The 11761-nt window shown below is 36.2% G+C and overlaps 1 protein-coding gene across 7 annotated transcripts in view; it reads left to right on the top strand.

Moving 5' to 3' along the window:
- Positions 1-2204: 2204 nt before the first annotated feature.
- Positions 2205-11761, top strand: part of SAC8 (SAC domain-containing protein 8) — a 34223-nt gene continuing 24666 nt past the window's right edge. For 3 of the 7 annotated variants that reach the window (XM_088970322.1, XM_088970321.1, XM_088970320.1), the window contains exons 1-9: positions 2384-2763; positions 6591-6665; positions 7398-7525; positions 7664-7755; positions 7920-7977; positions 8186-8242; positions 8338-8371; positions 8556-8636; positions 8763-8869. In XM_088970322.1, coding sequence (XP_088826448.1) covers positions 7469-7525; positions 7664-7755; positions 7920-7977; positions 8186-8242; positions 8338-8371; positions 8556-8636; positions 8763-8869 — 486 coding nt within the window. In that variant the 5' untranslated portion in view covers positions 2384-2763; positions 6591-6665; positions 7398-7468. Of the gene's footprint in view, positions 2764-6590; positions 6666-7397; positions 7526-7663; positions 7756-7919; positions 7978-8185; positions 8243-8337; positions 8372-8555; positions 8637-8762; positions 8870-11761 lie in introns of all 7 variants that reach the window. The other 4 variants (XM_088970319.1, XM_088970318.1, XM_088970316.1 and 1 more) reach the window with 3 other exon arrangements.

The raw sequence follows: 11761 nt of genomic DNA, 5'->3' as shown, positions 1-11761 counted from the left end.
TTTGTCGCCCACGGTTCCAAAGCGGTCTTTTCACGGCTTGTTTTATCCCAACAACTCAAACATAGACTATTGGGCCTTGACTTCTCATGGTCTCGAAATGAAATGGTACAGGTTACAACACGAAATTTAACATGTGAAGTAGTTAAATTGTGCTTGTTTTGGGGGCCGTTGTTGCATGAGATCTTTGGAGTGGGGATGTTTGTTGCAAGAGATCTCTTAAGAATCAAATCTGTGTGTTCTTTTTGTCACAAGAGGAATTGAAAACAATAGCCCCTTTGATCGACAAACTAGTGAGGACTCCCTTTTCAAATGGACCCAATAATTAGGGGGTGCAAATGGACTGGACCATGATCTAATCCGAATTTGATCATATTTTTGTTAGATTTGAATACCTTTCATTATTAGATTTTAGATAGAATCAGATTGAATAATAGGATCCAATTGAAAAGTAGATTGAATTTGGATCACCCATATTCGATCCGATTATATATATTTATAAATATGTTTATATTGCATTTTTGTATTTTTTTTATAAAAAGACATGTATATTAATATAAATGATGAAAATACTTGAAAAAACTATTATGATTTTTTGTTTATATAAATTATTATGTTTTTTTTTTTTTTATTTTAATAATTTATTAGAGGGAAAATTCTTGGTTAGTATTCTGTACTTCGGGTCTAGTGCTACTTTGGTCCCCAAACTTTAAAACGTGACTATTCAGTACTCAAACTTTCAAAATGTGTCAATCCAATACCTGTCACTAACCAATATGTTAACCAGCCGTTGAAAAGACACAAATGTCATTCTCATCTAATTCTCTTTATCAACCATCTAAATGTTGACAAAAAATGGGGAAAATTGCCATCTTTATGTTTCACTTAATATATAAAGGGTAAATTCATCTTTTAAAAGCATATTTAAGTTTAATTGCAAAACTTAAGGTATATTTAAGTCAATTCATGAAAACTCAAAGTATACCCTAATTTTTCCTTCTATGGCGTTGCAATTTACTTGAATTTAGCTTGTAGCGTCATATTAAAATTATAGCTTAACAACTTAAACAACCAAACACAACCCTTAAACTTTTTGTTAGATCAATATTTATATATAGTTAGCAAGTAGATGTAAGGTAAAAAATGTAATAAAGTGGGCCATTGATCCCCAAAACTGGAACTAAAATGTCAAAGGATTATTTTTCTAATGCTCCTGTAAAAATTAAAAACTTCATTTATTTTTTCTTTAAAAAAATCTATGACCTAAACCTTCCCACCCCATTTCCCTACACAGCCTACCTCTTTACTCTCACCTCATTAAAAAAATATATATTTATTTTTCTTTAAAAAATTCTATAATAGACACCCACCCCATTTCCTTACGCATTTTCTTGTTTATCTTAACCCCCATGAGAAAATTCCTGGCTCCACCATTGTCTCACAGCATACATGAGAGTTACAAAGATGTTTGAGAGAGAGAGAGTCCAATGTGGATCCATTATTCTAACAGGGTCAGTCTGCATCATTTCCGAGTTTGAATAGTCACTCGTAATACCTGGCCAAATAGATATACCATGTCATCTCTGTACACATGGCATATTTTGACCTTATTTATTTTTCAATATTTGGGTAATACGTTTACCTGGGCACAAGTGTTTTCGAGTAAAAATTGTGGAAATAACAATCAATAGTTCAACGATCAAATGGATGTGATATCATAATTAACTAATAAATATATAAAAACAAGAAAAATACAAAAACTAAAATAAACAAAAGATTTGTAGAAAAAGATATTATGTCTAACACAAATGAGGGAAGCAAATAAAATTTATTCTTATATACGATGAAAAAAAATACAAAAACAGAAAAAAGAGAATTAATACTTGAGGCACACAAGCAACCTCATTTATGGGGTCAATGGTTCAGCAATTCAACTGGCCGGGTCATTTGGTCCTTGACCGAGTCAATAATTTTTCACAAACAAATGATTTATTAGTGAAATGGACCCGGAATTATTCTGTCCGGACGATGGATTAACCGGTCTGACTGGCCAATTCAACAACAGGTTGAAAAACAGATATTGGGCTCTGATTACCTAAATCCTGATTCAACATGAAGTCAAGCCAAGTTCATATTAATCAACTCTAACCCTAATCCGTCCTTCAACTAAATTCAACCTAACTAAGTCAAAAAGGAACTCAACATGAGGGAAAAGTAAAGAAGAACCACGGAGGAAATCGAGCTATAGGTACAGAGATGATTAGCTTATGATTAAGGCTGTAATTAGGCCGTTTAAGCTAAGTTAAAGTTTAAATCCCGAGGTTATTAACGTCATTTAGAAAAACAGCGTCCTTAATCAGTCATTAATGCTTGTTTTCAGAAGCTTGACGAGTCGTTAAGTAAGACTTAACGAATAACCATCCATCCCTCCATTTCTTCTTCTTCTTCTTCTTCTTCTTCTTCTTTGTAGTTCATCGAAGTCGATCCACATTAATCAACCATCGCAGAGCTTGGACTCAAAACTTATCCAAAGGATCCGAAGAAAAAAGAGAAACAAAATGGAAAATATAACCCCTTCGGGAGGTTTCAAGCTGTTCAACCAGTTGCAGCTGCAGGAGTTCCCGGACAAGTTCATCATAAGATCTACAGATTCTCCGGAGCAAGCTTTCTCGATTGGTCGTTCTGACGGGGTTATTGAGCAACAAACCGGTTAGCGTTATCTCTGCAATTCTACTCATCGGTTTTCTGAGTTCTGACATCTATTTTGTATGTATCCACGATTTTCTTTCCAGTTTCCACTCCTTATTATCCTCCAAATTTAAGAAATACCAATAAAAATTCTATAAATAAAGAAAAATAAATATATTCTTTACGAAACTTACAGAAATTATTTAAGCGGGGATAGACCAGCAGTTGTCCTAATTATTCTATGGTAATGCATAATTTCGCATAGTTGACCTTGTTGATTGGTAAATACATTTGCATAAGCAATACGGGCTTGGCACTTGACAGTCATGAAATAAGACTTTTAGTGATCCTTAGGTCCTCCCCTTTGCCTATGCATTCTAAATCAATAGAGCCACATAAGATAATCCCCTTGTTGGGAATTGGGGTGAACTACAATTTGGATATAACAGATGAAATGGATGACTGAAAGGCGTCAAAGATAACCAACATTTTTAGGCATTTTAACATTAGAACTATAATTAAAGCATTAGGACGCATCTTCCGGGGTTGATATAGAAGTGGGAATGCTGCAGTTTGGTGGTTAAGGCATCAGTTAGATGAACTGCTGATATGGAAGAAAGTTTCTCCTGCTGTGAAATCTATCTGCAGTGCTGGCGGGTCCCCTTTTCTACCTTTAGGATCCAATAGTCATGGTCCTGGTGGACAATCTGTTTGATTGGTACCTCGGCAGCAGACCCTTTCCTTTTCTCTTAGGGCTGTGGTGTTTGGAAAGGAATTTGTAAAGCTTTCATGTTCTTCAGAAGGGGAATTAGCTACAAGATTGGAAATGGAAGAAGACTAAGGTTCTGGTTAGATCCTTGAACAGGAGACAGAAGTCTAAAAGAATTGTTTCTAGCCTTATTTAAATTGGCAGCTGATAAGGAAGTCCTGGTAGCTGATTCTTTCATGCAGGATGGTAACAGAACCTGTTGAACTCCTTCCTTCAGAAGAAGCTTTAATGATTGAGAACTTCAGTTGGTAGCAGACTTTCTCGACCTGCTACAAGAAGAATCTTTCCCTAGTAAGGCCATTTGGGGGACAACGGCTCCTTCAAAAATTAAGTTTTCTGTTTGGGAGACATGGGCAGCATGGGAGAGATGTCTTACTAAAGAAATGCTTCTGAAAAAAAGGTTCTATTTGCAATGACTTGAGATGCTGTCTCTGCAACCTGGAAGTTGAGTCTTCAAATTACCTGTTCTTACGGTGCAATTTCAGCACAACAGTATGGAATCATTTTTAAGGCTCTATATCTGCCCGTTTCAGTGAAAGCTCTACTGGAAGAATGGTACAATGTCTGGTTTGTCTAAGAAAGGTATAGTTTGTTGGTCCTCTGTTCCTTTGGCAATTTTTTGGGCCTTATGGAGTGAGAGGAACAACAGATTTTTTGTGCATACAGCATCTTCTGAAGCTGAAGTCATCAATCTCGCTTTAGGTGTCATTAGGAATTGGTTGTCTGTACTTAACAATTTCAAAGATGCTACTCTTGATTGTTCTTGTTTGAAGGTGGACTTTTTTTTGAGCTCCTCTTGGCTATACTTGTACAGATTTTTTTTTTTTGTTTTTTGTACAAAGGACCTGTACTTCATACTTTTACATTAATACAATTATACTTTACCTTTTCTCAAAAAAAAGGTGCAAAGGTAATTAGCAACCACAACAAGGAAATGCAGCCAGACTTGGCTGTGGTAATACCTTTTCACAAAGTAGAGCAGGGGAAAACTCTGTATAAACCCATGCAGAGCACATGGAAGAAGCTCTATTGGAATCTATGAGTAAAATTGTCAAGTACCCTGCTCACAAGAGGTAATCATGCTTGGTAGGTTATTATTATTTTTTCTTTTGAGAAAAAGAGTAGCTTTATAAATTATTGAAGAGATAAAAGAGAGTACATGAGATGATGCACAAAGGCTAGTCACACACAGGTTACAAAGGCATTATACTATTACTATAAAAGTTTTCCTGTGAGCACCAGACTTGGATAAATTATCTGCTACAGAGTTTAAATTCCTGGGAGTCCAGATTAAAGAACCATTCAAGTAGTGTATCAGATCTCTAGCCTCGTCTAGGTAGTGAGCCAGTCTCCAAGGTCCTCCTTCCATCTCCCCAAACCACTTTATTGTGTTGCTAGAATCATCTTTGACCACCAGGTTGGTCAGGCCTAGTCTTCTTGTGATATGGAGGCCATTTAAAACTGTTACGAGTTCAGCCGTTGTAGTGTCTGCAGTCCCTAATGGGCCACTAAAGAGCCACAGAGGACTACCATCCCTCCTCAAAAAACACACCCCCACAACCAGCTAGACCCGGGTTCCCTAGAGCACTTCCATCAATACAAGGTCACCTCCTCCTCTTCCCTTGACTGGGGAAGGTTAGCAGCTCTAATAGCACTAGGTGAAGAGAACAGCAGCTCCACCAGGTTCTGCTGAAGCATGTTCAGAGAGAAGTCTTTGTACATCTTTGAATTCAGCATCCACAAATTGCAAAGGTGAGAGATATGAGAGTTTAGGTCTTCCAAGGTTCTAGCTTTGTTGTTAAAAATGCGGTTGTTTCATTCTTCCCAAACACCCCACATGACTGCTTGGTAGGTTATTTGATTTCCTAAAGGCTCATATTGAATGGAAAAGTAAAGAGAGAAAAAAAGAACTGGTAGGACATTTGGGACAATAAATAACTTGTCCTTGAAAAATGGAAGGATAAAGCCATGTTATGTGCAAACTCCCCAATTAGAAGGGTAAAATCACAATAAATGGTAAAAATACAAGTAATTTGGTCGTTGGGTTGATTCTCTTCATCTTTTTTTGAAAGAAGGTAAGGTAATTTTATTGAAATAAGAATAATAGAACAATAGGATCCCCCCCAAAAAACAACACTTGGGGAAGGATCAGACAGACTATACACCATTACAGATGCCAGAAGTTCCTAGAGATCAACCTAGCCCCAAGATGAGAGACCTGAATTCCCATTACAGCCAAGACTGAAGAGAACAATTTTCCAAATGAAAAGACGATCAGCTCTTCTGGATCTTTGGAAGTACTATGGAAGAGCCTTTTATTTCTTTCTGCCCAAATAGTACTGATTACAGCAGCTGGAATAGACCATCACAGACTTCTAGCAAGCTTTGACAGACCCTGTCAAAACAATATGATACAAAGGAGTATAAGTAACTAAGGAAATTAAGTAGTTATATGTAAAGCCATAAATTAAAAGGCTAAAATGATTTTATGTGGGATAAGTTTGTAAACATATTAATAAATCACAAAACTATATATAAAAGATGAGAAAATATTTTTTTCCTTATTTTTTCCTTTTTTTCTAAAATCATCTTATGCAGTTTAAAAAGGCAATCATTGAAAAGGAAGTAGCTCATTAAGACGGGCTTTACCACAACACACAACACAACCATATGATTTTTTTTTCCATATTGCATATGTTTGTATGAAAGGAAAGCTTAAAATCTGTTTCTCCCTTCTAAGGTTCTTCAACACAACAACATGTAAAGCATTGACTTTGGCCCATGGAAGAGGCTCTAGCTTCTCAATGAGGAGCTAAAAGATGACAAAGGTAGAAAACACAAGAAAAGAAAGGAAGTTTCACTTGAAATTGTTTTTGAATCTTTTAGATTTGAACATAGGTTACCAGTCGATATAACCTTTTATCAAATTAATAAAATAGATTGGGGAAGTTATTAATAAACAATCTTCAATTAACTAAATGCAATTCCAAATGTTTCAATATCTGAATGCTACAATTGAGTCCTACTCTTTTCCATATGCAGCACACAAATAAATGCTTAACTTTAATGTATACAACTTTTAAAGTCTAGTTATGATGGAAAATGCACTTGACTTGAATTTCATTGATTGATGCAGGTGATTCTTATTCTCAAAGTCCAACTAAGATTTCTACAATTTATGGGGTAGTTGGAACAATTAGGTTACTTGCAGGTATCCTTTTATAGACAGTGCATGAATACAATTTGTTATACTGTCAAGAATTTAACTTGTATTTCATTGCAAGAAGCATGCGACACCAACTAATGGATGATTGAAAGAAATATGTATCAGACCAACTAGTAGGTGGTTAATGACCTAACCACCCAAATCATTTAACTGGTGCATATTTTATGTAATGTTGTAATTTCTCTAGTTAACTTGGAAGAGGGCGACAATTGTATGGGTTACAGGAGTTGTTGTCTTGCTGATCAGTACAAGGTTAACTCAGGACATCAGTTCTTTTGTGTTGACATGAGAAAATTTCCTTATGCAAATAGAATGTTATGGTCTCATATTTTGACTCATTTGCACACAAATCCTTTATTTATTATTTCCTTGTTCTGTCAGGTAATGACAAGCTTGAGATATCAAGAACCAATTGAAAAGAAATGAAAAGAATATCTTTAGACAGGAAAAAGAATTTGCTGCAATAATTGGCAACTATGCTAGATCAGAAATTATAGTGGAATCTTCTTTGGATCTTTGTTTACTTCTTGGTCTAGGCCCTAGGTGTATAAAAGATATAAAACTTTTGCAGGTTCTTCTATAATAGTAGCCTTGCAGGCTTATTATAATCTGCTGGCAAAATGATATTGAAAAAAACTTTTCCATACCACTATGGCTATCATATTTACTTATGACCTTGATTTTATTTTTTTATTGATCTTCTTAATTTTTGTACAGGAACATACGTTCTTATAATTACTTCTCGTAAGGAAGTTGGCAGCTATCTTGGTTTTCCCATTTTCCGGGTGATGTCTATGAGGTTTCTATCGTGCAATGATGCTTTGCAGCTTTCAACTGCTCAAGAAGTAGGGGTTTCTTTTGCCAATTTCCCTGGAACTGGAATATACAAATTTTCCTTGTAAAGATTGAAATACCTACAATTTTAACCTGGAAAATTGGCTAGAAATTTATCATAGTGCAAGTTTATCATTCATTTTGTGCAGAAAAAGGATGAAGCTTACTTCATAACTCTGTTGAAGGCTGTGGAATCAACTCCGGGTTTGTATTATTCATATGAAACAGATCTGACATTAAAGTAAGTTCTTTTTGTTTTTTTTTTTTTGCTTAATCATTTTTTTAATTGTATTGCAAGGCAGATGGTTCTTATAGTAAATCATGACTATGATAATTATCTCAGAGGTAATTTCTATATCATACCAAAACTGACATCTTCTAGATGCATCTTGTCATGTTTACCAGCTTACAAAGAACATGCAACTTAGCAGAAGGGAGAGCAAGCAAACCACTTTGGAAGCAGGTCTTTTGGATTTTTTTTTTCATTCTTTATAACGCAATTGCTGTACATACTACAGTGGAACTTTCAATTTCTTAAGTAATTTCCATTTCTTGGAAACTTATTCTAAACTACTTCATCTTAAGTCAGGCGTGCTTCTATTGTTTAATATATGCTCCATGACTTCATTTTCAGATTTTCTTGAGCTTCTGATGTTTTATTCAAATTTCAGGCTGATCCTCGCTTTGTTTGGAACAGAAATTTGTTGGATGAGCTTATTGAGTGTAAGGTTAGATACTGTTCCTTCAGTACAGATAACTTCTGGGATATGGTCAACTAATATATTTGATATCTCTAATATGCCATGGCCTTTTCTCCTTGCAGCTTGACGCATTCATCATTCCTTTGGTACAAGGAAGTATCCTAAGACTTACCACTACTTTGTGACTGCTTTCTAATTTTCATTATTCATCTATTCTTGTATTCTCGTTCTGTGAATATTTGTTTTTGTACCCATTCTTTTGTTCATGATACAACAAAAGCTGATGGATACATCGAATGCATACAATCATCTCTAGAGTTCTCACTTAACCAAGGCTTAGGCTTTCAGACTGCACAGTTCACAATTAAAAGTTCTATAGCCAATATTACTTTGGTTTCAAGGAGGTGCACACGACGTCTAGGTATGATGTTATTGTGATGAACAACTGAAGCTTAGTTGATAAGGTTATATGGTGGATTCTAATGAGGTTATGGCAGAATGATAAATTTGGTGCACACTGATAAAAAACTATGAATATGAACCTTAGGAACTAGAATGTGGAGAAGAGGAGCTAACCTTGAAGGAGATACTGCCAATTTTATTGAGACTGAGCAGTTGTTTGAGTTTGAAGGTTTCAGATCCTCATTTTTGCAGGTAGTTTCACTGCATTTTGTGCTTTTGTACTTCATATTTCTACATCATCATGATCTTTTTGGGTTTTATGTTATTAATTCTGACTGTGAAGTTCTGGTTTTTTTTTTCTTCTTTTTTTTTCCTGATCAATAGGCAATGGCAATGGCAATGGCAGAAAGATGTTTTATTAATTTCATAAAAAAAAAGATGTTTTATTAATAGACAAGAGGAGAACCACTTTTATTTAAAAGGCCTAATAGCAGGGAACAAGATCAGTAAAAGTCTAATAACGAAAAGAAAAAAGCACAACTGCACAAGACATCATAGATGAATCAGCAAATAAATGACAACAACTCCATACAATTCGAATTCATGCTTAAACTTAGCTTTGTCGTTGCATCCGTGGACATGGATCCCCTGTACTCAAGGTCCATTCTGCCTACTAGCAAGTGTCAGCTAAACCATTACCAGATTAATGGATCAACCTGAATGAGCTGTTCAGGAGGGAAAGCCTTTGCTTCCCTAAGTAGAAATCTTTTTTTTTTTTTGAAACTGTAAGGTAAAGTATTTTATTAAATTCCAAAACAAGAAATAAGGATAACTCCTGTACAATGAGATTCTGTACAAGGGAAAACCAAACTGACCCAACTACAATAAGCTCAATACCGACAAAAAAATTCTTACGGATACTTGACAAAAATAAAATCCCAAAGGCATCTAACCTAAGTAGAAATCTGAAAGGCCATTAACCTTCTTCATCTGGAGGCATCTTCTATTACCATACTGCTTCAACCTAAAGAACAGTTATGGACAGTATAGAAGCAGCACTTAGTGTGATTGTCTCACCAGAGCTCAAGTCCATTTGTGTGCTTTATTTGGGCCTGGTTCTTTTCTATCTTTGGTTGCAGGTGGACACCTCCCCCAGACGTGACAAGCCTTTTTGACCCAAGCTTTTTCAGGCAACCGAAGAGACGTGGAAGATTAATGTGGAGAGCAACAAGAGCAGCTTGGGAAGAAAGGAACAATAGGATCTTTAAAGGAGTGGAGAAATCCAAGGAGGAAATTGTAGAAAGAATAATCATTATGACTATTCAATGGTTGAAAACTTTGGATTTGTTTAAAGACTTCTTAGCTGAATATACTTATAGGAATTGGAGTGGTGGCATCTACAACTTCCATAAAACCTACTGTGCAGGAATTGTGGTCCCCACCAACACAACAAATAGTGAAACTGAACTTTGACAAGAGTTCTAGAGGTAAACCTGGGCTCTTTAGGTATAGGGGAAGTATTCAGAGATGAAAATGGCCGAATTGTGGCTATATTTTTGGGGCCAATAGGAGTGGGGGATTCATTGAGAGCGGAGGTGATGCCCTTGCTTCAAGGTGTAAAATATGCCAAACAATTGGGGGGTTACACCAAATTGAGATAGAGGGAGACTCTAAATTGTTGGTTGGTTGGCTGCAATCAGGTAAGTTGGGAGCCTGGATTTATAGACAGCCTACAAGGGAAATCCTCAATACAACAAGAGATTGGTGCCTGCTTCAAATGGACAAGGAGATCAGCTAATGGTTTAGCTGATACATTGGCTAAACAAGGGACTGTGTGGGAGAGAATGTTCTAGGCAGTTTTGTAAGAAAGACTATTGGGGACCCAACACCTATTTAGGGGTTGACAGTTGTACTTAATTTGTATTAATGGAGTTACCGTTTCCAATAAAAAAAGAAGCGTTTAGTGAGTTCCCTTAAACTGGAACTCAGAACTCAACAGATTATTACCTTTTGATTTCTAAAGACCTCACCCCCAGGAGGGTCCAGGATCGCCTTGGGAGAACCCATCAAAATTGTGTTATCACAGCACCATCCAGTGCAATTCAATCGCAGACAGTTTGCCTTCTCTATTGTGTAAACCAAGCCACAACTTGTTGCCCTCTTAGGATGGAGTCCATAAAAACACCCTTTTTTGGTAATGCGATATAAACACCCTTGGACCCCTCTTTTGTAGATATACAACGGGCCACCTCACTATAAAGTTCTGAAATAAGTGTTTCTTTTGGAAAGGGTATTAATAGTTTTGAAGTGCTAGCATTAATAATGAGTGATTGATAATATTTAAAAAAGGACAATTTATTTGATAGTGAAGTGTCAGTGTTCAGAGAGGATGTATTTGAAAGTTTAGTCACTATAAAATTTGTAGGTTTTCAAGACTGCTATTCAGCCTTGACCACTAAGAGATTTCAGGTTCGATGAGAAGAGAAAGTGAAGAAGAAGTAGAAGAAAGAGTGGTGAAAGAGCAATAGAACACAGTTTTTGAGGAGAAGAACAAAATGCCAATATTCTGCCGCCGCCACTTAAGTTAATATATATAGGTTATGCTAGTTACATGAAAGAACATATCTGCCCTTGGTGTTTACATCATAACTGCTAACAAATAACAAACAATATATAACTGAAACTAGAAATAACAGAATAGCAAAATAACCACAGCTGTGACTAGATACATTCTACCCTATGGACAGAGTTGTGGTCCCACATCAATGTTCTCTACACTCCCCCTCAAGTTGGGAGTATATGTTCATCATTCCCAACTTGGATAGATCCGCCTCTAGCTTCTTTCTTGATATGACTTTAGTGAGGATGTCTGCTAGTTGCATACTGGATGTGATGTAAGGGAGGCATACTTCTTGAGATGAGACCCTTCTCGCACAAAATGGCGGTCAACTTCAATGTGTATGGTTCTGTCATGCTGTACTGGATTATGTGCTATATTAATGGTGGCTTGATTATCACAGTACAACATCAGGGGCTTCTCATACTCAATACCCAACTCCTCAAGTAGAGATCTTAGCCATAGGATTCAGCCGCTCCTTTGGCCATGGACCTGTATTCTGCTTCAGCACTTGACCGGGAGATAAC

The sequence above is a fragment of the Nelumbo lutea genome, chromosome 2 (assembly GCF_056320005.1).
Source record: "Nelumbo lutea isolate HS-2025 chromosome 2, American lotus-T2T, whole genome shotgun sequence".
Lineage (NCBI taxonomy): Eukaryota > Viridiplantae > Streptophyta > Magnoliopsida > Proteales > Nelumbonaceae > Nelumbo > Nelumbo lutea.
Note: the sequence above shows the minus strand (reverse complement) of the source record. Positions and strands in the feature narration are given on the sequence as shown.